Source organism: Suillus discolor, assembly GCF_016758755.1.
Source record: "Suillus discolor strain FC423 chromosome Unknown F5147scaffold_104, whole genome shotgun sequence".
NCBI classification, from domain to species: domain Eukaryota; kingdom Fungi; phylum Basidiomycota; class Agaricomycetes; order Boletales; family Suillaceae; genus Suillus; species Suillus discolor.
Window position 1 is genome coordinate 105,238 of NW_024541351.1, and position 24,487 is coordinate 129,724.

Below are 24,487 nucleotides of genomic sequence, written 5' to 3' on the forward strand. Positions count from 1 at the left end.
ACTGGTGCATGAAGTTGCAACACTACTTGATATGCAGTGCACTGATGAACTTGTATTTGATGAAGACAAGGAATGGGAGAAGTTGGAGATGCTCGACGAGTATACCAAAATGGGCATCTGGTTCTGCATCACTGGCTGGCCCATCACTCTTCCTATCACTTGTTTTCTCGTTCCACTGACTCCCCACAACTGTATCGACTTCGACACAGTGGAGCGTGTTGTTCGCGATCCTATAGGAACGTATGACTGGTCGTCTGTAACTGAAGACGATTATCATCGCACCCTGATCATGAACTGCAATCTGTTATGCTGACCGTCGGTCGGCGTGTGCGAACTAGGATAGGTCTTCTCAGCGACGACTCGAGTGAGTCTACTGAAGCTGAGGGTGGTTCTCGGCTTGACGGAACGTCAAGGGTTCCTCCGGTGATCTCGGTAAGATGGCGCTCATCGAGATACAGGGCTAGCGGATATGTGCTAAGTCGTAAGGGGGCGACTTTAGAAGTGCGGTCTTATGCAAGAAAGCTGAGAGGCTTAGTTGAACAAGTTCTGGGATGAACCTAGTAGATTAAAGTAAAGTCTAAGTACAATAATCTGTCTTCTTATAGGGTCTAACTACAAGTGTTCAAGCTCAGTCTGTATCTATAGTATATCTATGGATCTATGATAACAAGACATGAGGTCGGATAAGGTACATGAGGCTTAACCTCTGATCAAGCATGCAGCGCCAAGTGCGACTGCGTATAAGTACATGAGGCGCCAAGGGCGCTCCGGATCTTCATGAAGCGACATGCGGTATGCATGCGCTGATCTAGGGTGACCATGAGGTGTACAGCCTCCATGGATCAGGTACAAGGCCGTCTAGGCCAGGGGCGGGTCATAGCGCCAGGGGCGGCGTCACAGCAGTCCAGACCGCTGTCTTTCTAGGCGCAGGCGGCGCACCGCCGCGCGGGGAGTCTAGCAGAGTGGGAGCAGGCGTAGGCAGAGCTGAGGCTCCTGTAGGTGTTACGGATGCCTGTAACACAATCAGTTCGGACGAGCAATGGTTCTACGCAAGATACGACATGACTTGACAGCAGTTTAGACTACTTAATTCAAAGTATGCGTTGTCAAGCTCAGGATCTTGGTGCGTCATTGATGACGAATTTAACAATCAAGAATTTTATGATAATATAGTCGACCATCTTGAACTTCCTCCAACACCTGAAGCATGACTACGTGACTTAAACCATGGTGAGTCACTTGGATTCGATGATCATTAAAATTCACCCCATTCAAGCGTGTCGTTCACTGATAAAATGGAAGATCTGCCAATTCTTCAACTAGTCATACATGTGCGGGCAGCCCCAGTAAAGTCCATTCGAACGACATCATAGCATGAGTGGTGTTACATCTTGTATAGTAAGTGCGTCCAATATGTGCAATCGCTAAACCTCATTCTCAGCCTGTTCATGCATATGGCCGAGCATTCGTAAGTCCATGCGGGATTTTATAGTCACCGGCTCACCTGGAAGTGCTAATGCGCACCTCTAAGTCCCAGCAGATATTCCAACTCCTGCATATCCAGCTCAAACATCCAGCGTTCCCTAGCGACCCAGAGTATCATCATGGCGCGCGCTTCTTCTGACCAGGCCGGAGGAAGAGGATATGGCTGAAATGGTAGGTGGGGGTTGTAGATTTGTTGGTGCATGCGGATTCGCGCAGCGTCCCATCTAACATACAACATTTCCTTCAGATATGTTAGAATTTTGATTGCTGAATGAGTCGTTACTTATGAGTTGCCTTTCACTCAATGTGAACATCACGTCGCGAGGCCTTGGTGCGACTCGCAGAAGGTGCTTGGGGATCTGTCGAACGTTAGTGAGTATTAATTAGAACATTCTCCACATACCTGGTGACCTTGGTTTTGTGTCCGTCCCCGTCTCGATTTCCAACTTCATTAGCGTTAGCGTTGTTGTTCATGATAGTACTAGAGCTACTGGTAGATACAAAATTGAATTAAGAACGAATTAATGCTTACTTTTGTCGTTCGAATTATTGCGTATCGTAGACACATCCCGATTTGGACAAGTATATCTTGCCGGCATTTTCCAGAATGACGACACCCTATGTCATGTTGGATTTCACACAACTTGAAGCAATCATGGCCTTGCATTCCCAAACATTAGACTTTCCATCATGGGTAGACGTCACGCATCTCATTTACACCCTTATACATCCCCAATCCCAACCACGACATCCATATCAATATCAGCATCCTACTTTATCCATTAATCCTGCCTATGTTCTTCCCACACATTTTTATTCCTCGCATTTAACTCAGCATCAACCCACATCACAGTCTCAAGGCACTCTTTCACCCCACTGTTCTTCATTCACCTACTTCTACAATGATCGGACAATTGTCTTCTTTCTATGCACAATTGCCATCTACACCTTCAACTTCTACGGCAACCACATCGACCTCCACTGCTGCTGCTCCTGTACAACCACCGACGATAAACATCCAGGCTCGAAAGGATAGTTTCGTTACTGACATCAGACCACTTCTGCAGCCCAGCGCATTCGGCGGTGCACGTGCTATTAACAACCTTGTTAATCTCATCGACGACTTTGGTTCTGAGGAGGTCGAACCTGCCCTGCGAATGGAAATCCTCACCAAGATCTGTGATAACGCCGCTAATCATTACTTTCAGGCCTGGTCAAGGCTGCAATTCGCCTCTAATACTGTGCAAAGATCATTGACAGGTTACCAGTTGACAGTTGAGTCACTCAAGTCCTCGAAGCTAGGCAATGGGAATCGACACTGACCATTGGTGACTTTCTAGGTGATACCCTCGAGGGCGAGCGATGGCTTGTCTGTGTCGATCAGTCTTTGCATGGTTCCCGTGGAGTTTACGATTTGTAACCATTCCTTGTCCCATCCGTCGCGCTTTGTCCTTAGACTTGACCATTGTCAACAATCGTCGTGAGTGATTTTTTGCCCCGTATACTGTCAACTGACAGCGTCTGTAGACATCATTTCCCTGCACCATATTGTGGCCAGACGATGTTCAGGGGGCTTTTGGCGCCGTTGCAGACAACATCTGTCCTCGCCCAGTTGTGCGCTACCCGACCAGGAATGTACACACTGTCAGGCTGGCATCTGGAGACTGAGGTACGCGAACCTGACACAGAGGGTGGATTATGGCAAGTAAGGCACCATTACGAGCAGAGGGCGGTTACGGACGACTTGTCATCAATCGTTGTATCAGATCTCTCGTGACCATAATGTATGTATAGGGAATATATTACGGATATAACCAAACACGCTCATTCGTTGACATTGAGCTTCACCCTTTCTTCTGGCACGACAGATAATTCATCTGCATCGTCCGCATTATTCATCCCGCACTTCTTATAATCTATTTGCAGAGCCAAGGTACGTTGATCCTGTATCACTTCACAACTGACAGTATCTCACAAACTTTCAAGCAGCCGTCGCGCCTCCGCTTCTTCCCAATCATCCGAATTCACCCACTCCAAATCGAACACTTCAACCTCATTCTGCTAACACTGTTGTTAATGGGACTTATTCTGGAAGAGCCTGCATACCGTCAACGAACTACTACTATCGAGTACATCTGAAAGGGCCCCATGTCATTACATGCCATTGTTTTCAACCGCGTTGCAGGCCTCAGCCATCACTCCGCTTTGGCTATTGATGGCTGCCTCGAGTCTACTCACTGCTTCTAGCACACCCACAACTTCAATAGCTAGTTTTTCAAATCTCTTTCTGAGCTCATCTGAGATGGGTTTCCAAGTGTGTGATCTTTTCTGCCTGTTGGTAACATCCCGACCCTAATTGTGCAGAGCATCCATGCAAAGGTAAGCGCATAATTTTGAAAGATACAGCTACATATACTTACATCATTCAAGTTGTCCTGTGACCTCTTTCGCTTTAGACTCGGACGTATCAGCAAAATCTCGATATCCGAGTCCGAGTCCGAGTCCGCAGTCCGCATCCGAGTCAAGGTTAGCAAACCAAGCCTGCCAGCGGATGTCCTTCGGGTCATTTCCTCGGGGTGCTAGATGTTCTGTTTTAGCCAGTCTGTGAGTTACTCGGCCAGGATATGAGCGATTCAAATCTGCCACGCTCACCATACGTATAGCACCCGCAGGAATACACCGGACCACCTTGCCCATGCGACTGACCAGGGCCAGGGCAGGAGTCCTTGTGACTTTGTGGAGTGGAGCTTCTTGACGCGGAGTGATGGTCATCCTTGCCTGCACTTTCAGTGTTCATCAAGATGATAGTGTCGGCTCCATCATTAAAGCCAGAGGAGCGCGAGTCGATACTAGTCTCAGAATCTGTGTCAGACAACATGTTCGCTGGTGTCCCCCTTCAAGTTGGAGGGTAACATATTTAAATTCAATTCACTCCTCATCTCAAACTCACACAAAGACGGCTAACCCTGCTCTGATACAGAAGTTCCTCTTGGATTCTCCCTGACCCTGCATTCCAATGTGCTCAGGGCTCCCGAAATTTTGTTGTCAAGTTCCGAGAGACCCTGCCAGCGATCATGTCACTTATGATATAGCTGTCAAGATGGACTCAATTTTGAATTTCGACCGAAGTGCGGTTATTAAAACGGCTTAGGCTAGGGTTGAACGTCAAACACTGAACGTTGAGTACTACTAGTTCTAAGTGGGGAAACAGCCTAAATGTCTGCAGACCTTCCATGGTACTTGACGCCACTTAGATGATCCGTCAACACCAACTAAATGCATTTGGTGTGTAACACCTGCTGATAATTTTATATGTGAGTCAGATCCCATGACCACTACTAGTAATTAATGATGACATCCATCGCAAGCTTTCCCTCTACTGGTGCCAGCGATATTGGTCCACCACTAGTTGACCCTTCATTTCTGCTGGCCCTGCAACTCTGACATTCAGCAATGGTGGAGGACTCCAACCTGCCATGTGTTCGAGATCAGTCGCAATGACTTTGATTTTACCCCGGATACAAACATTTAAGGTTTAGTGTAAAGTCGGCGTGTCATGAAGATTCGAAATAGAAATACAATCTGCTTGGGTTTCAGTGTATCAAAGTGTCAGGGTTAAAATGCTCGGAACTTACCCGGACTCCTTCAACCCCGCATTTGCATTGCTCGGTCCAAAAACACTGAGGGTTTGGACCCATGTGCATTTTGACTAAAACATAGTTCAGAGGTCAGGTGTCCCGTCAATAGACTCAGGGTACTTAATGATATGATCACTGTTTCGTAATGTAAGTAATCGCCGAAAATGTTCTAATGAATCATCCTGACTTCAGCCGTGCGACGGGTCAGGCTCGATAATTCGAGATCCGAGTACCCGAACTTTATGCTAGACATTTTCTAGTTTCCCCATCATCGTCTGGTACTCATGCCAGTGCCAGCATTGCCCCTCAAACTCGAGAAAGAAATTTTTATTCTCGCTATTGATTGCATACAGCAAGCTTACTCTCTTCTGTTTGTTTCACAGCGGGTACATTATTGGTGAGCAATTCTGAAGCACCAAATGCTGAGTTACTGAGTACTACTGTCACAGGACTGAAAGGCTGCTTTATCGAAAAATCGTTCTGCCAAATGAAACCATTGCTATCTCCTTTCTTTCATCATTTTGTATTCGGTCCCAGCGCTGCAGTGATTTCACTCGAGGGGCTGTGCAATCACTGTGCATTGAGGGCGATGTACTTCTGAGTACAGCCGCAGATATCCTTTCCCTGTGCAGCGGTACCACCAATCTTGCATTATGGATTGCACCATCAGACTTCAATGGAACAATAAATCCTCTGCTGCGGCCCTTAAATGACCTCCCCCTAACATCATTATCGCTTAGTATATCCTTGATTTTCCATTGCACCCAATTTGTCTCTCTTTCCACTTTCAAGGCCTTCAGTACAGTGACACATCTTGAAATTCTCAATGCTTGGGTGTTATGGAACTCCACAGTTGGTCTGGAGAATCTTCATGGACTGACGCACTTGTGCTTACACATCCATACACGGAGGACTAAGCCAGAATTAGTGGCTTCCGTTCTCACTTCATCACACCTTCAAGTAGTTGTGTTTCGCATCTCTGAAGATATCGACGCAGTCCAAACACTTTTGGAGTCTAATTCCCTCATCGACTCTCGCATTGTGCTGGCATCTCAAGTTCCCACTGCCTGGGGTGAATTTGGAGGTGACGACATGTCTCTCTGGAAGGGTGCTGATCAAGTAGTAGATTGGAGACATGCTAGTACACAAGGTGTGTCTTTTTATCCTACAAACATGCTATGAGCGGTTAACATGTTCAGTCGGAGGGTCTTCACCAAGACAGAATGAACTCCTATACTGCTCGAGGAAACTTGCCTCCTGACAATGGCTATAGGACCGGGAACGGGGCGAGAAATGGGTCCAAGGCGTGAGTTTAGGGCTGCTGCTGCAGTGGATTCATGTATCAAGGCTGAAAGCAGCCCAGGAGCGATCTGCACTTGCATTTTACATTTTACAAGCTCCACAGGTGTGCTAGTTGAAAACAAGAATTAATTACATTTTTCATACAAGGTGTGGGTGACTTGCAGTAGGAAACTGGTGATGGCGCCTGCGCCTGCACGAGCTAATGCAAGCTGAGGTAACTAAAGATCGTGTGACATCTGCTCTTGTGCAAAGAGAACTCTAAAGTTAGTCAAATGTATGGGGCATTGACAAACCGCGCGGCATTTTCCGGACACACTCACCAGCAGACGCCCCTTGTAAACTGCTGTCAACTCTACCTTTCCCGCTGTCCCCTATCCCGCCTGTTGTCTTTTCTTCTTCTGCCGCTGTCTTGATTTCCAAGCACCGTTCAATGAGTTTCAAAGCCATCATCCGGCAAGACAGTGAGTACCTTAATTGCCAAATTATTTCTCTAACGCATGGAACCAGTCGAGTGCTTTGATAACGACAAGAACAATGTGAGTCATACAACTCTCCAGCTCGAGCACAACCCTCATCAGAATTTGAAAGACTGACGCTCTGACATCAAGCTTGGGCGAAAACCCTCAGAAGATCAATGGACTCGCTGGCATAACTCTGGGAATGTGCGTATTACGAGTCCTCCTGAGGTTATGACATACTGACTTTGGTTAGGATTGTCCAATCTATCACAACTATACTTGCTGGTTTGATCATCGTCCTTGTATATGCTTGGAAGCCAGCTCTTGTCGGCATGGGTGCATTTCGATTCCTGATTTTGAGCCTTCCTCTTATAAATATCGTCGTTTTTCAGCATGCATCCCCGTCCTGGTGTCCGCTGGCTTTATATGTTTGGTACGTGACCTGCATTTTATGCTCCAGTCGTGCTAAACGCCTTCTGGCAAGTCGTTGTTCTGAAAGATCAAAATAACAAGTCAGCGCATGAAAGCTCTGCTCAGATTGCCTGCAAAGCTGCTGCAGCTATTCGCACTGTTGCATTATTGACTCAAGAAGAGCACTGCCTTAATCTTTACAGACGGTGCCTGGAAGGACCCATCAAAAAATCCATCAGGACAGTACTCTGGAGCAACATTCTGTTCGCACTCTCTCAGGCTATGGTGTTTTGGGTAATTGCTCTAGTTTTCTGGTATGGCGCTGAAGGTTCAACGATACAGCGAGGCACAAACAATGCTCCTGACTGTATCTATAAATGTTGTAAGGTCACGCGTTGCCTAGTCTGCTATACTTGAGACGACAAGTGCATTCAACCCTAAAGGGGAAGTGAGTGCAGCAAGGATCTAGTAGTAGGCGCCGAAGGCGCTACTGGTTGGCGAATGCAAAGTGCGGGAAAGCGCAGGTGCGTGCGAGGCGTGAGAATGCGCGAAGCGCGGGAATACGCACGCGTGTATGCGGAAACAAGAGAGAGTAAGAGTGAGTTTGCTTAAGTGATGATAAGACACTAGACAAGAGGTGAGAGATGCAAGCTGAGAGATGTTATATGCGAGGTGCCAAGGAATAGATTTCAACTATACTCTGCTAGGTAGTAAATGGGTATCGTTGTGGTTTAGTCCTCTGTCGTTCTTGGTGGGTGAGTAAGTGAGTAATAGTATGTACTGCTGGCGCTTAAGTATGGCGCCTAAGCGCTGTCATGCGGAGCCGAAGCGCTACTGAGTAAGGTATGTAAGGATATATGTAAGTAAGGGTCCATGATAAAAATAAAGATGGAACGATATGCAAATGTGAGAAATGGAAATATACACACTAGGGAACTTGGTGGACAGTGGATGGATGCTTCCGGATGGCTGGCACTATAGGGCACTCAAGCGCAGGAAAGCGCGCGCGCATATACATCATGAAGCGCGGGAAAGGTACGCGTGCAAGTTGCGTGTTGCGCGGGAAAGCTGCACCTCATATAGGAATAGCTGTGGATAGCATACAGAGTGATGCTACAAGTTTGTGCCATGTACTCCCTAGTGAAAACTGCAATATTGCACAATGAGAGGCACGAGTCTACAGCGCGACACTCGTTTCGCAGCTGGAGATCTCCACACAATCATATTTCATTGCTTTGATGGTATGGCCATTTTGTCAACCTTCAAACATCCTTGAAGTGAACATAACATTGGCAGAGTACAGTATTTGGCGCAATGTAAGCTGGTAACGTCTTTGCCTTTGTGCCTGACGTCTCGTCAGCCAAAGGAGCCGCCAACACAATCCTCAGGCTCCTTGATGCAAGACCTGTGATTGATGCAGAGTCAACTAAAGGCAAACATGTTCCAAGCAAAATAATCAAGGGCCACATACAGCTGGAGAACATTTGTTTCAGCTACCCTACCCTACCCATCCCGGATTCTGGGTCTGCGTGGTCTCTCGCTTATCGCGGAACCTGGAATTTATGTTGCCTTAGTCAGCTCTAGTGGTTGCAGTAAAAGTACAGTGTAAGTCTTGTCATTCTACAGTATTTTGACAGGCATCTGAGAGTCCATTTAGCATCCAGTCACTAGAGTGTTTCTACGATCCAATTTCTGGACAGATTTCACTCGACGGAGAGCTTATCGACGAGTTTAACGTCCAGGCATATCGACAGCAGCTTTCACTTGTGTCGCAAGAGCCTGTGAATATGCTCATGATCTTAATCCCTTGGTGGAGAGGAGCTGACTACTTGCCTTGCAGAATTTGTACGCGGGAACTATCCACTTCAATATCTTGCTCGGTGCCTCCATACCGGAATCTGAGGTCACACAAGAAGAGATTGAGGCCGCTTGTTGTGATGCTAATATACTAGATTTTATTCAATCACTTCCAGAGTAAGACCTTGATACCATGCGAACTCAAGGCATACTGACATGATTATAATAGTGGATTTAATACTGAAGTCGGTGGCAAGGGATCCCAGCTTTTGGGGGGTCAAAAATGTGGGCATCACTCATCAGTCAAAACGGAACACTTGCATTTTGGTCCTTCGTCATGCTTGTTCAGTAAGCGCACAGTGATGCCCATTGAGCCATGAATCGTAAGTGCTACAGCTTGAGGCCTCTCAATACAACTGGTACTAAAATACATCTTACACTTGACAGAACACCTCGTGAATTATGTCAAGGACCTGGGGGATTTATACACATGATGACTGAAGAATCGTCTTCTCTTGTCTCTCAAAGACATCTACTCCAGCGTGTGGAAACTACGGCAGATAGGTTGCTAATGGTGAAGGTTTGCTTTCTACTGGACGGGCTCACCTATTATTCTCAACCGCTTTCCATATTACAGCCTAGAGCTCTGATGTGCCAAATGGCTGGCTTCATCGAGGTAACTGATGATGTGGACAAAGAAGTCCATAACCATTAGGGGACAGAGGCGGTGAAACACGGTAAGGCATTCAGGCGATATGATTTCTATGTCGTCTAATGTCCTAACCCCCAGTGAAGTGAGCGGATGGAGAAACTTTTCAATCCACCCGCGCCATGGCTCTGCCTTGTCAAGTTTGGCCAGAAAACCATCAATGGAAGGATAAGAGACATTGGAGTCAGTCTCGAGCTCCAAGTTGGTAAGTATAGATGGCATGTAGTTTGCGTTTCTGGGGCTATAGTACGTGGACCTATGGTTGGGGTATCATCCTCACTTTCCGTTTCACTAAAGATGACTGCCAGGCGTTATGTAATTGCTGTCACATGATCGACAGAATTCGCCTTGGAGCAAACTCTACTAACAATTAACTGACCCTATAACCTTCAGTCAATTATGTATGTGGTGTATGTGCCGTTCATGCAGGGTTGCAACGTCGAAGAATGTATGGAGCTGATAATCCTACATGACGTTGTGTGGGGCCCATGCTAAGGATCCCCAACAAGTTAGCTGTCTCAAGGTCTGTGTTTCATTTCCGCTATGTTTCCTTAGCTAAATTGACCATCATGCCTATTCCCTAAGCCCCCACTTGGCATTCTCATCCACGCGCAATGGCAACCTCATCTCCGTCTCCATCTGAACCAGACAACAATGAGATTCACCCTCTAGTCGCTCTCAAAAGACGAATCACCGCACTCGAGGAAGAAAATGCGGACCTCCAAGTCCGTGGGCTCCCTGGGAAGAAAAGGTATGTCTAGTTTTTAAAATGGCGGCACAACAAGTTGATAAAAATCCAAAGTAGTGAATCGAATACATACTATGGTCGACCAATTCGAAGGCTCGTATGTCTGACCAAGCACGTTGAAGATCTGGTAGCAGAATTCAATAGGCGCATTGGACTGGGCGCTGACAATGAATCAGGCGCGGACAAAATGGATTCAGATGACCCAGAGTAAGTACATCTTCACAACTTTTACTGGTTAGCCCTCAGGTCATGTTCCAGTGAAAATAGGCGGTATCATTCCTTCAAGAAACTCATGGTATGGTGTCCCTCGGCTCGTAAATTGCTACGGTCGTCAGCCGAGCACGAAATTCTTGCTTTTGCATACAACAAGGTGAGACTCCCCAAAACAATTCACTGACAAAATGTGACTGTATCTCGCATCCAGCTGAATGAAGGCTCTGATGGGGCCAGAGGAGACGACTCTGCTAGTCTCAAGTGCGCTGTCGCTGATTGGCTAATGGAACGCACTCCCACACCAAATCCCACCATCCACAGACAAGACAAGTCTGGTCGGGGTTTTCACAATGACGTGACGGGCAGACTCCTGTGCCCAGTTGATTACGACTGGAGCAATCCCACGTAAGGGCTCTTTTCTGACCTGCACCATAACTAACTTATGTCTTTAAAGTGTTCGAGCCTCCATTTGAGACTACCATCCTGATTTTCATATCACCGCTTGCTCCTGGCCGTCATTCCTGTATGAGAATAGATGCTATGACCCCCAGAATCCTACCAATGGTTTGTTTAAAGGCAAACTACTTATAAAGGTAAAATTATTATGTTTGGTAGAAGCATACTGAATGCAGTCTCCAGGCATTTAAACGTGTGTTCACCTCTCCAACTTCTACATACGAGGAACAACCTGCTGACTCGGCGCCTCGTTCTGTATGGAACAAGAACAGTGGCGAGCGTCGCACTCGGCGCGATGTTTCAACACTCCTCAATATGTGATCTATTCAACCTCGAGCCATAGCCTATGCGTCTGTTCAGGTATGGACTATTTAACTCAATATTGTGCGCTTTGCTGATTAGGGGATTTAGCTAAGATTTGCGTTGTTGAGCGCAGGATCTTGGCGCATTGTTGATGATGAATTCAACCATCAAGAGTTCTACGACAATATAGTTGACTATCTTGAGCTCCCTCCATCGCCAGAAGCAGCGAAAGAAGTCGACGACCTTTTACTTTGGTGGAATCAGTGAGTAGCTTTGGCATCACCATCTTCTGTTGATTCATTGGGGTTTCATTTTTCAGAAAGGTTTTTGGTAGAAAATTTGTTTCTGATTATTGCCCGCAGCATGCGAACAAAATGTCGGTCGCCATGACTTTGGCCAGGGCGCCGGATCTAGCTAAGTTGGGTTAGAATAAGAGAAACTACTTAGGCTAGTACTGAACTTTAAACGTTAAACTTCGAGCTGCATGTAATTTTACATTGTACATAATGAATGATTAAAATTTTTCATAACGTTACGCATTGCCAAGTGAGATTCAAGTAGTACCATCAGCAATGACATTAAGACCTGCGATAGACAATATGCCCAGACATTCTGTGCTACCATATGGTTGAGACAAATGGTCCACCTTCATCACACATCTGGTATTTAGTAGTCAACACAAACATGACAGACGTGTGACTTCAGGTAGCGAGTTGTGTGCGATGCCGCAGTATTGAAAGTTGGGTGTGCTTGTCTCAAGGACAACATCACTAGTGATCGGGGACACATCAACATGACTTGCAAGCTCTGGTAGCGTACACCACACTGATACATGTAGGCTACCAGCTCCATACAGACACTTTTGTCTCAACAACAACATTACGACTGATCATGGACACATCTACCTGGCTTGCAAGCGCTGGTAGCGCACACCACACTGATACATGTAGGCTACAAGCTCCATTCAGATAATTCTGTTCGACGCACCTAATTCTGCAATGCAAGTTATCTTCCGTGTATTTCAGTTGCCATTGCCTAAGCGTCTGACTTTCCGTTGTGAAGTTATAAAGCAGTGTATCACACGAAAAGGATGATAATCTCTTCACTTACACATTATACTTGGTAATCCGACAAATATGTATGATTATTATTTAAATTGACCAAGGAGGCTAGGTGTCCAAAGGTATGTATGATGTCCAATACTTGCTAGTTAATCATCTTGTAAATATTTCAGTTGCCGTTGCATAACATCTGACTTCCCGTTGTGTAGTTATATGGTAGTGTATCACACGAAAAGGATGATGATTTCTTCACTTACATGTCACACATGGTAGTCTGGCAAATATGTAAGGTTATTAATTAATTTGGCCAAGGAGGCTAGGTGTTTAAAGGTATACATGATGTTATAAAACCACCTGCCATATTTTATCCGATTGCAGGTATCATGACCATTATAAGGGGGATATAATGGTTTATAGCGGATCTTGACTTTCAGTGATGTTAGCACGTCTAAAATAACAGACTTACAGCGTTTCTAAGCCTCCTCCAATATCTCTTGGTTAAAGACTGACTTATAATAAAAGAAAACAGCTGTAGCCCTATGTAAGCTGGCGTGAGACATCGGCACTCACGCAGGTGATGTTCCTGACAGTCGGCTATCCTGCGCCCGCTGTGCGAACCTTCGTGCTCGCCATCATACACTGATGAGCACAATAATTCAAACATATCGGAGGTGCATTTGGACACAGTGACAGCTACTGATCATTCAGATATGTACAAGTCTTCTCGATATACATAGAAGGGTGCCCTACTCATCCTCATCCTCATCCTCAGACGACATAACAAATTCTGTACTTTTGGCGGCCTCCCCATCAACAAAAGAGCCCGAAGCATATAAGGCCTTGTGAAGCTTACATGAGTACACAAGTCTGTTAACCAGCTTACAAGGTACATATAAGGTGCATATAAGGCATTAAATTTTGATACAAGCCCTGATATTCAACATATATACTTCGGGCAGCATATATTGACATACATGTTTCAGGCTCTTTTGTTGATGCCGATGCTGGGTACTAATATTCTTTTTCACCTTCTTTGATGGCCTTCTATTCTCTTGGTTTCCCTGTCCAGTAGTAGGTGCACCCTTGCGCTTGCGAGGGATTCCAGCATTGGAGCGCTTCTTGTGTGGCTGCCGAACGACTTCCCCTGCCAAACAACGCACATCGAGTGCAGCAGTATGAGCTTTGACCTCTGCTGGGGTCAGAGCACTCCAGTGACATGCCTTGGCCCTCAGCATATCACGAAGCTTGCGGATTTCGCCGACAGTCCCAATGCTTGAAGGACTGATAAATTTGACACCCTGGGGCCATCCTACCAGGCGGACTGCATATGTTTTGACGATGACCATCTTGTAGTTGTTGTAATTCATTGTAATGTCCTTTTTGCCTGTTATTGCAACTGTGAATATGTCAGACAATGCTCGCATGCACTAACGAATGTTGTCACATACCCAGTCCTCGGACAATCAATCTTCGAACTTGCTTTTGGACTGTTTCCAAAGAGTCGCGTTCATTGAGATCTCGAAGATACTCAATAAGAACAAAATATTATTGTGAGGAGCCAGATAACTTACTTTGATTCTGTGTACAAGCCCATTGTTCATATTGTCAGAGAACAACAGCCATCGGAGTGTTCGAGGCCGGTTCAACTTGCGCCATATAAAGTGGCTTCATGATATCTCACAGCTCCCTGGTTTCACTGGTACACTAATCCCTGGTCTAAGTGCTTGCACCAGTATCGGAGAGAGTGCTAGCATGCCAGATCCTCGGATTCCCTGCCAGCATGTTCGCTGCTAATATACCTGTACACAACCCATCATCTTCTGTAGGCGCAGATACTCAAGAGGACCTAGATGAAGAGGAGGTGGCAGAGGAAGCCTTGAGGAGTTTGCAGGACATCATCCTCATCACTGATGACTTCTCGCGGCTTCAGGTTCTTGATGATGGTGAGGGGGAGGAGTAGTCTAGTATTAGTTTAGCCATTATACTGCTGCAATGTACTTCACTCATTATGCTTAGTCACTGTGTCCAAACGCGCCTCCGATATGTTTGAATTATTGTGCTCATCATGTATGACGGCGAGCACAAAGGTTCGCACGGCAGGCGCAGGATAGCCGACGTCAGGAACATTACCTGCGTGAGTGCCGATGTCTCACGCCAGCTTACATAGGGCTACAGCTGTTTTCTTTTATTATAAGTCAGTCTTTAACCAAGAGATATTGGAGGAGGCTTAGAAACACTGTAAGTCTGTCATTTTAGATGTGCTAATGCTATCTATAATCACGTCTAATTAGAGGCAATACGTGGGAGTCACAGGTGCATTGATCATGAACATTACGACTGATCGTTCTGTAAACCTCTTTTACGTCATTATACTTCACTGAAGGATTTCGGTTAACCAGTGGGAACACCGACGCAACATTCCAAAGTCCGAAAATACACAGGCGACATGGAAGAAAAATATCAATGCGGAATAACAAGAGACAGCCAGACATCCAGTGCATAGTAAATTGCACAGTTTCAAACCTGAGACTGAGACCCTGTAGCTTCAACGAGACGTTCCTTTGTGGGCAGGTTAGGTGCTAAATATACGAAAAGCATCGAGAACACACCTGTGCAAGTTTCTGTCCTTCCGATAACACAAAGAGGCAGGACCGCAGGCCCTTCAAGCACCACTGCCTTTCAAGCCAGGAGAGGAGGTGGCAATCCCAGAAGAGCTTGAATGCACAGGTGAGTCTATGGTCCATTGGACTCGGAGCTCGCAAGAGATGGAAGATCCAGTTTTGGCATGCGTACTTCAGAGCGTCAGAAGATGATTGACTTTGCTCCCGTGCCTCGGTTGCGAAAATCGTGAATGCAGTCATAGTATGGACGACCTCAATGTCTGGACAATCTTGTAGGGATGTGGAGGTGGAATGATCCTGGGGCCTTAAGGCCAGGAAGGCCGGAAACATTAAGAAATCTGGTAAGTTCTTAAACTCCTGGATTACTTGAACAGCTGGCGGCAAATGGAATTCTGGGGTAATTGCGCACTCGCTGATTGTTTCCAACGTGTTCGAGAAGTCTTCCATCGTCACCCAGCCAGACACCGTAGGAGTCAACTGCCATGCTTGTCCATGGGATGTCTTAAGCCACCCTCGTCCACTCTCAGTCTGCAGCCACTTTCATCCGCACATGGTCTGCAACCACTCCCGGCCGCTCAGAGTCAGTAGCCACTCTTGTCCACTCTTTGTCTGTAGCCATTCTTGACCATGTTCAGTCTGCAGTCCACCTGGGGTCTGCAGCCACTCTCGTCCGGCCGGAGTATGCAGCCATTCTTGCCCTCCTGGGGTCAAGAGCCACTCTTGTGCACTCTGGGTCAGTAGCCACTCTCGCCCACTTTGTGTCAGGAGCCACTGTTGTCCGTGGAAGGTGTGCAGCCATGCATGTCTGATTGGAGTCTGCAGTCTCCCGTACTGTGTCCCCAGCCACTCTCTTCCGCTCGGTGCCTCCAACCACACTCTCCCGCTTGGTGTCCCTAGCCACACTCTCCCACTTGGTGTCTCCAGCCATGCTCTCCCACTTGATGTCTACAGCCACACTCTCCCACTTGGTGTCTCCAGCCATGCTCTCCCGCTCTGTGCCGCCAGCCACTCTTTCCCGTTCGATGTCCCCAGCCAATCTCTCCCACTCAGTGCCTCCAGCCACGCTCTCCCGCTTGGTGTCCCCAGCCATGCTCTCCTGCTTGGTGCCGCCAGCCACTCTTTCCCATTCGATGCCCTCAGCCACTCTCTTCCGCTCGGTGCCTCCAGCCAATCTCTCCCGCTCGGTGTCTCCAGCCAATCTCTCCCGCTCAGTGTCCCCCAGTGAAGGTTCAACGATACAGCGAGGCACAAACAATGCTCCTGACTGTATCTATAAATGTTGTAAGGTCACGCGTTGCCTAGTCTGCTATACTTGAGACGACAAGTGTGTTTGACCCTAAAGGGGAAGCGAGTGCAGCAAGGATCTAGTAGTAGGTGCCGAATGCGCTACTGGTTGGCGAATGCGAAGCACGGGAAAGCGCAGGTGCGCGCGAGGCGCGGGAATGCGCGCGCATGTATGCAGAAACAAGAGAGAGTAAGAGTGAGTTTGCTTAAGTGATGATAAGACACTAGACAAGAGGTGAGAGATGCAAGCTGCGAGATGTTATATGCGAGGTGCCAAGGAATAGATTTCAACTATGCTCTGCTGGGTAGTAAATGGGTATTGTTGTGGTTCAGTCCTCTGTCGTTCTGGTGGGAGAGTCAGTGAGTAATAGTATGTACTGCTGGCACTTAAGTATGGCGCCTAAGTGCTGTCATGCGGAGCCAAAGCGCTACTGAGTAAGGTATGTAAGGATATATGTAAGTAAGGGTCCATGATAAAAATAAAGATGGAACGATATGCAAATGTGAGAAATGGAAATATACGCACCAGGGAACTTGGTGGACAGTGGATGGATGCTTCCGGATGGCTGGCACTATAGGGCGCTCAAGCGCGGGAAAGCGCGCGCGCATATACATCGTGAAGCGCGGGAAAGGTACGCGCGCAAGTTGCGTGATGTGTGGGAAAGCTGCGCCTCATGTAGGAATGGCTGTAGGAAGCATACAGAGTGATGCTACAAGTTCGTGCTGTATACTCCTTGGTGAAAACTGCAATATTGCACAAGGAGAGGCATGAGTCTCTACACCGGGACAGCCATGCTATCCCACTCGGTGTCTCCAGCCATGCTCTCCCGCTTGGTGTCCCCAGCCAATCTCTCCCGCTCGGTGTCTCCACCCACCTACTCCCGCTCGGTGTCCTCAGCCACTCCATCCCGTACAATGTCGTCAGCCACAGCCTCCAGTTTGGTGTCTTCAGCCACAGCCTCCAGCCCGGTGCCTTCAGCCACAGCTCCCCGCTCTGTGCCTTCATCCACAGCTTCCCGCTCTGCATCTTCATCCACAGCCTCCCACTCTGTGTCTCCAGCCACTCTGTCCCGCTTTTTGTCTCCAGCCATACCATCCCATGCTGTGTCTCTAGCCACTTCCTCCCCTGCTTTGTCCTGCCCTCTGTCTCCATCCACTCTGTCCTGTTCTCTATCTCGATCTCCATGATCACACATGTTTCTCTCTCTGTTATCAGCCGTTTCCTCATCTTCGACCATTGTCGCCCGCTCTCGGTCTTTAACCATTGTTGCCCACCCTCGGTCTTCAGCCGTTTCCTGGTCTTCGACCATTGTCGCCCGCTCTCGGTCTTTAACCATTGTTGCCCACCCTCAGTCTTCAACCATTGTTGCCCGCTCTCTGTCCCCAACCATTGTTGCCCGCTCTTGGTCTCCAACCATTGTCGCCTCCTATCCTCATCCAGCAATTGTTGCCAGTTCTCAGCGGCCCATTGTCTCCCGCTCCTGGTGTCCAGCCACTCTCGTCCAGGTGTGGTCTGTAGCCACTCACTACCATGGGTCTGTAGCCACTCACTACCATGGGTCTGTAGCCATTCTCTGCCACTCGGGGTCTGCAGCCATTCTTGGCCGCTCTGGGTCTGCAGCCACTCTCGTCCACTCTGGGTCTGCAGCCATTCTCGGCCACTCGGGGTCTGTTGCAGCCACACTTGTCCAGTAGAGGTCTGAAGCCACTCTTCCCCGTGTCGGCTCTGCAGCCACTCTCCCCCAGTCTGGGTCTGCAACCATTCTCGTCCAGTCTGGGTCTGCAGCCAGACTTGCCCATTGATGGTCTCCAGTGAGTCGTCTTGTATGCTCCAAGTCTCCAATGACATGTACTCACCAGGGTCTCCAGCAACTTGTCGCCGTCTTTGAGTCCACAGCCACCCTGGCCTACTCTGCAGCCACCCTTGCCCCCTCTCGGTCTGTAACCAGGTGTCTCCTGCGTGGGTCTGCAGCCAATGCCCCCCGTCCAAGGTCTGCAGCCAGTCTTCTCCCTTCTGTGTCCGCAAATAATCTTCCCCATATTGGGTCTGTAGCCATGCACATCCATCTAAAGTCCTTAGCCAGGACTGCAGACCAGACCCGTGAGCTCCCCAAAGCCATAACAGGCCCATGAGAACCTGCAATAGCTCTGGTGGCTCAACAATGAAGGCTAACGATTGTTGCAAGTCCCGGGGGTCGAGGGGTTGCATAGCCTGATTCTGCGACTTCAATTCTAAGAGCGCATCTATGAGAGTAGTGCGTTCTGGAATGTCTTGGATCATCAAGCAGAAAGAGGAGTAAGTGAGTAGGGAATGTGGTGCTGTGATGGGTTGTAATCCAGGGAGGTTGTAGTTTGACAAGTCTGAAACATAGTCCCGAATGGACGAGTGGTAGATATTTACAGGATGGCTGCTGTCAGTGGGAATATTCATGAAAGACCGTAGCTGTACCAGTGCGGTCGTGACATCACTGCCTTGACCAGGGCCAAGGAGCTTCGAGATCTGTGAGATCAGCAGAGGGTCTGCAAGGGCAGCAACAATAGACAAGTGCTGGTATGCCCAGCTGGGGTCCGAACAGGTGGCGAGGATACGGTTGTATAACTCATACACTTCCGTCCCAGGAAGCAGTTCATTGGTGAGCTCAAGCATGAGCTTAAGGCGATCCCGGGGGTCATTGTGTTCGTCATCGACAAACTTCATTACTGTAGATGCCACAATGAAACATCTGCCAGCTCAGTTCGCCAGCTGCGTAAGTTTATCCGCAGCTGGCTGAGGGAAATCAGGGTGGCGATTTTGCAACTCCATGAAGGAATGCTGTAAGAAGATATAGATGTCATTGTCGACATCTTCACCATCTAATGAAATGGTGCCAGCAACGCCCTCTCCAGAAGTGTTCACTGGTATCTCGTACACCAGCGTCCGCATCTCTTCCTTTTGAATGGCTTTACAGATACGCTCCTCCAAGCGACTCGTGAGCAGAATGTGGATCACAGGAAGTTCAGGATCATGAAGAGCTTCCCCAAGGAGGGAGATGAGATCGGCAACAGTTTCAGGTTTGCATTCATCGAGGGCATCGATGACAAAGACCAGAGGCGGACAGTCGCATAAGCTGAGTCGCAGGTGCCAGAGAGGTTTGTGAAATAACGCCTTCATCTGGTCGCGAAGAGACTTGCTGGAGTCTAGAACTGCAGGATTCTCGCGGACAGCTCTGTTCACGTTGTTCCTGATGCTGGGGAAATTGCTCGCAAGCTGGTAAGCAAGCGTCGCAAAGAAATGTCCAGTCGTGCTGCGTTCCTTGGAATTGCGCGAGAAAAAGAATGTCCCCGCGAGCCTTGTTTCAATTTTCGTATTCTGTGTTATTTTCAGACTTTTCATTCTTTCAGCTACAGTGAATGCCACGGCAGACTTTCCGACGCCTGCCATGCCATGCAGCCAAATGATTTGACTCTTCTCTCGCTTGTTCAACAGTCTGTTGATGAATTTGAGAAGGTCCACTCGGGTCCCTTCCAAACATTTCAGATGGGGCTGGCGTTCAGGGGAGTCATATTCAGCGCCCAGGACAGCTACCTGGGACAGCTTCTCCCAAGTTCCTTCGGCCATTTCTAGAAGCTTGCCAAGAACTGTCAATCGTGTCAGAGAGATAGAGCGGTAAGGAGGTAAGGATATATTCACATCAATGCCGGTCACTTGTCAACGGATATTGATGATAGAATGTGATACAAGACGGGAAGTTGGAATGCTGGAACTGCGTTTGAAATCAAAAGGGTTTAAGTAGCAAAATGATCGAGCAATGGAGATGTCAATGTTTATGTTTGGAGTCTCTGAGATAGGATGGACGATTGGTTGCAGTTCTATTCAAAGCTTGATGGATGGTGGTTGTGTTAAAAGTACAAGCACGCGGATGTCTGGCTGCAGCTGCAGGTCCCAGCTGCCAGGAAGGCACGAGGCTGCACAGGAAGTATCGTTTCAAACGCGAAAAACGACGGTCGAGTCACGAACGGTCACGTTGTGACCGTTCGTGACTGATGCCCTCATCAAGCTATTGATTGAACCGATACCAACATGAGCCGTCAGCTCGATCAATGCGGAGGACCCACCCCCCCTGGTTCCAGCACCGGATCTCTGCCCCTCGAATCGAATCTTCACGACCACCGGCATGCAACGGGGAGGAGGAACAAAGGGGAGAATCAAGAACGAAGGTGAGCCTGGTTGCGAATGCTAAGAGCATTCAGCGCTGATGCTAATGCTAACCTCTCGTACTAGAAACTCGGATGACACGGGGGTATCTGGACATCACGGAGGCGAAGGCACAACAAATCGAGCAACTCACCGAAGGCATTGTGCTTTCTGGCCAGCCTGGTTTTCTTGGAGAAGGGACGGGAAGGGATGTTGGTTGGGAAGAGAACGGCACTTTGAAGAGGGTGACTGCTACCAGTACCACTATTTTTATATGGTGGCACGAGTATGCTCGTGGCTCGTGCCATCATCTCCTGCCTTCCCTCTTCTTCTGCCCCTGCAAGGATCTCGAGAATCAGATCTGTGGTGGATCATGCTGTTTTAGCAACCGATTTCAAAACAAAAGGTGTGTGCTTCGATTTTAGGCTCCTCCGCTCACTGCTGAATACAAGTATCTCGCCAGCACTAAGTAAGAACTTCCAGGGACTCTCTGATGGACAGCTTTGCATGACAGCGACGATCGAGCGTGTTCAGACTCTTCTGGGTGAGTCACTTTTCTCGTGAATGCTTTGTTTCATGATGTCACGCAACTGAGACCGTCATTTTTCAGCAGAGAAACCTCTGGTGGACAAGTGCGCCTCCCTGCAAAGCCAAGGGAGGCTAGGTATAGCAGGGCATGCCCACCAACAAAAATGACTGTCCGAGCGAGCGCTAAGACGGTCCCAGGTGTGTCACCAGACCGTCCAGACTTGGCTTGGCTCTCACTTATTTTTTTGTCCCTTCCCCCTTCGCAACCCCAGGTTCTCGAACCCAACCGCGTGCCAGCACTGCCAGGCAAGTGGCTTGATTTCAAATTCATCTTCGAGAGGGGTTTCGTGGTGAGCGCTCCCTCGTACCTTCAAACCATCATGTCTACCGTACTACCCGAGTCCATTCAACACTTTCCAGGTCTATGCGGTCTCCTTCCATCCACATCAGCCAGCAGCCTCGAAATGGATGACATTGCAGAGGATGTCACTGCTGAGCAGGAGACTCTCATTGATGCGCCCCTTCAATCAGTGCTCTTGAGGCCAACAGACAGCACCATCGACTTCGCAAAGCTCCAGTCCATGCTCATGGATGCGTCCAAAGGTGTTACTGAAGGCACAGACTCGGAATACAGGAGGTTTGTGTTCGTATTTTCTTTGACCCTCACGATTACTGAAGGTGGACTACTACTTATGGCAGGCTAATGAATCAGGCAGTTGCTTTCCTCACTGGCTTGCACTTGCTGCGCAAAAATGAGGTTTTTTTTGCAAGAGACCACACGCTGACACACCATGGCTGATAGTGGCCTGGATCATGAACTCGTGAGTGACACACTCTCTGGCTCGGACAGGCTGATGATGATTCGAAGGTGCGACTCAATCAACCTTGATGGCACGCAGAAGCCATTGAACGAAGAGCGAGGGACATATGGGCATGCCCAAAAGATGCGTGCCTCTATGACATATGTGTTTGGTAGGCTCCAGGGGCTTGGAAATATGTGGTGGCACGAGTCGGATGTTGGAGGTGGTGTCATGGTTGGCAATCCCTCCATATCAACGGAGGTGTCCTCCTTCATGTGCTCGCTCCAATGTCGCAAGGTGACCTTTTTTTTCACACTGATCCTGATGAGCCTCAGTTACTGAACATCTGGGTAGGTCAAGGCTGGCGAAGTGGCAACTAGTGCCCGTGCCATAACAACGGTGAGCAATGTCTGGCCTCCCGAGTCATGGATAATGATAGTCAACCCCTCACAGGACATTCTGTTCAAACTTTACCACCACAACCACCTCGATGAAAACTGGGCTATTCAGCCTTACCAGCCTGGCGAGTGCCTCAACTCACACCACTGGGGCGGCGGCTGTGCTCGGAGGCTGCTGCAGGCCGCATACACCATAGCATTTGTGTGCATGCTGCGCTTCGATGAAGTCCTCAAGATCCAGGTGCACGACTTTGGAGTGTTCGAGAAGGGAGTGACACTACACCTTCCTTTCCGCAAGACACATCAGAATGGAGGTGTGTGATGTGCCAAGGTTGATTTTTGTTTTCATATCTACTAACTATCACCCAGATATCAAACCCTTCCACTAGAGGTCGCTAATTCCCTAATTGAACAAGATCACATAAGGAAGACCAAAAGGAACCACATGTGGGTAGCAGGTTTTCATAGCAATATCCAAGCACTCCTATGCACATGCCTGATGATCAAATTTTCTGACCATCACCTGCATGACCCTTACCCCTTTGCAGATGTAGATGCAGCCGCCAAGTTCCTTAGAGGTGTGTTCTCAGAGTGGTCAAGAACACGCGGGTTCAGAGTGAGGATGAACAAGGCTTGTCAATTGATCAAAAGTACTAAGAACGTCTAAGGTGACTCTGCAAAACAAAGGTAGCGTCCGAGGGAAGGGAAGTATCGTACTGTATGTAGCACGCGAGGCTTTATCCTACTGCACGAGTATCCAGAACCCGTAGGTGAGAACCATAGCGATGAAATGAGGCAGATAAGTAATATGTAATGAGAATGCGCGCGGAACAGAATACGCAGTTACATGTGATAAGCCTTGATATCATTCAGTCAAACCGAGAGAAAATGAACACGCACCAACAGAGATAGGTGGACATGGAAAGGACATGGATGGAGGACGGGCCCAAGTGTGGGTGCATGCCAGTTGACTATTGGCCAAAGAAAACTTCTAGAGGAAGACTGACTAGTAGTACATATCGTTCAGTAGCTTGTTTTCTGGACCTTCCAGTAGCAACTCCCATTAGCCTACAGTTGGTAGCTACTGGCAATCAGTATCTGTTTGCCGCCTGCATCATATCTGTTATCGCTTCACTCTACGCCTATTTCTATTGTTCTTGATCTCTATTATCATCCAAACCCCTCCTGCATTGGCCGCTTTGCAGCCATGTCTTTCCCGCACCTTCCACTTTTGTCGCAAATTCTTAATTTAAACTTCAGTGCCTTTTATGGCATTTCAACGTTCAAAGACCAAACATAAATTGAAAGCGCTTACAATAGCAGAGTCACAATTGTAATCAAATTGGAATGACGGTTGCAATTGAGATGGCAACCGCTGTCACAATGCGTGGCAATCCGTCTTAGTCATTGTAATGAGCTATTTGGCTGGGAGTTGTAACAGGCAATTGCAATGTCAAACAGCGGCTTGCAAGTCAGATTGTAATGTTTATTTGTCAATTTTAATACATTATTTATATTTTAATATTGGTATGGTACTGGTGGCTCATCTGCGGGGTGCGCATTCCGTCATAATACATCCCTATGCTCCTCCATATATCCATCTCCACAGATAATCTCATTGGTGTGGATGACGATGCGGTGGTGGTGGTTGTCATAGTTGGAACTCATTTGGCGGAAACATGGGGGGAAAGGAACTCCGACTCGATGGATTTTGATTGCTGGGAGGACATGGTTTGAGTTCGAGTAGCGCTGGAGGGTGCGGTTGGATGAAGGTAGGGTTCTGGAGGATATAGTTTGTAGTTAGCGGTAGGGTTCCCATTCCACATCAATGAAATCATTCACCAGTATTAGACTGAGTGCGAGTCAGCCGCACATCTCTCCCGTTGGCTTCAACTCCACTCAGGCAATGACCCGATGGCCGATGTCTGGTAAGATGGAACTGTTTGAGTATGAGCGAGCGGCCATGGTGGCATGGATGTGCATGTGGAATGTGAGCGATGAGCTGGCTCGAAATTGAACGGACCACTTACTGATCACCCGGCGGTCAAATGCCTCTCTGGTAAGACGGAACTGTTTGAGTATGAGTGAGTGGCCATCTTCG

At 48.0% G+C, this 24,487-nt stretch overlaps 7 protein-coding genes across 7 annotated transcripts; 4 read left to right on the plus strand and 3 right to left on the minus strand.

Moving 5' to 3' along the window:
- Positions 1-2,387: 2,387 nt before the first annotated feature.
- F5147DRAFT_586710 (uncharacterized protein) lies at positions 2,388-2,807 on the plus strand (the record flags this gene model as incomplete). Its single annotated transcript, XM_041431943.1, has 1 exon — positions 2,388-2,807. The coding sequence occupies one exon, from the start codon at positions 2,388-2,390 to the stop codon at positions 2,805-2,807; it is 420 nt and encodes a 139-aa protein (XP_041286206.1).
- Positions 2,808-8,852: 6,045 nt separating this feature from the next.
- F5147DRAFT_558639 (ABC transporter) lies at positions 8,853-9,375 on the plus strand (the record flags this gene model as incomplete). Its single annotated transcript, XM_041430549.1, has 4 exons — positions 8,853-8,899; positions 8,952-9,075; positions 9,135-9,268; positions 9,321-9,375. Coding segments are annotated over 4 exons (360 nt in total), but the record flags the coding sequence as incomplete, so codon positions are not given.
- Positions 9,376-11,044: 1,669 nt separating this feature from the next.
- Positions 11,045-11,948, plus strand: F5147DRAFT_748244 (uncharacterized protein; the record flags this gene model as incomplete). Its single annotated transcript, XM_041440044.1, has 5 exons — positions 11,045-11,166; positions 11,297-11,354; positions 11,401-11,514; positions 11,629-11,783; positions 11,840-11,948. 5 exons carry the CDS (start codon positions 11,045-11,047, stop codon positions 11,946-11,948), a joined length of 558 nt encoding a protein of 185 aa, XP_041286208.1.
- Positions 11,949-13,639: 1,691 nt separating this feature from the next.
- Positions 13,640-13,948, minus strand: F5147DRAFT_542768 (uncharacterized protein; the record flags this gene model as incomplete). The annotated part of the gene is made up of 1 exon (XM_041430273.1): positions 13,640-13,948. A coding segment is annotated over one exon (309 nt), but the record flags the coding sequence as incomplete, so codon positions are not given.
- A 5,269-nt stretch (positions 13,949-19,217) lies between these two features.
- F5147DRAFT_764436 (uncharacterized protein) lies at positions 19,218-20,084 on the minus strand (the record flags this gene model as incomplete). Its single annotated transcript, XM_041440706.1, has 1 exon — positions 19,218-20,084. One exon carries the CDS (start codon positions 20,082-20,084, stop codon positions 19,218-19,220), a length of 867 nt encoding a protein of 288 aa, XP_041286210.1.
- Positions 20,085-20,460: 376 nt separating this feature from the next.
- On the minus strand, positions 20,461-21,204 carry F5147DRAFT_724876 (uncharacterized protein). Its single transcript, XM_041439081.1, has 4 exons — positions 21,110-21,204; positions 21,050-21,073; positions 20,763-21,007; positions 20,461-20,689 (listed from the first exon to the last, which is right to left on the minus strand). The coding sequence occupies exons 1-4, from the start codon at positions 21,167-21,169 to the stop codon at positions 20,524-20,526; spliced, it is 495 nt and encodes a 164-aa protein (XP_041286211.1). The 5' UTR covers positions 21,170-21,204; the 3' UTR covers positions 20,461-20,523.
- A 782-nt stretch (positions 21,205-21,986) lies between these two features.
- On the plus strand, positions 21,987-22,708 carry F5147DRAFT_643510 (uncharacterized protein; the record flags this gene model as incomplete). The annotated part of the gene is made up of 3 exons (XM_041433122.1): positions 21,987-22,285; positions 22,343-22,387; positions 22,442-22,708. Exons 1-3 carry the CDS (start codon positions 22,043-22,045, stop codon positions 22,706-22,708), a joined length of 555 nt encoding a protein of 184 aa, XP_041286212.1. The 5' UTR covers positions 21,987-22,042.
- Between the last annotated feature and the right edge of the window lie 1,779 nt (positions 22,709-24,487).

Coding starts and splice junctions, on each gene's coding strand:
- F5147DRAFT_724876 (XM_041439081.1), bottom strand. CDS start 21,169: ATGCAAAGCTGTCCATCAGAGAGTCCCTGGAAGTTCTTACTTAGTGCT. Junction 21,074..21,109: donor TTAGTGCTGGCGAGATACTT/GTATTCAGCAGT, acceptor CTAAAATCGAAG/CACACACCTTTTGTTTTGAA. Junction 20,690..20,762: donor CGTGATGTCCAGATACCCCC/GTGTCATCCGAG, acceptor ATTCGCAACCAG/GCTCACCTTCGTTCTTGATT.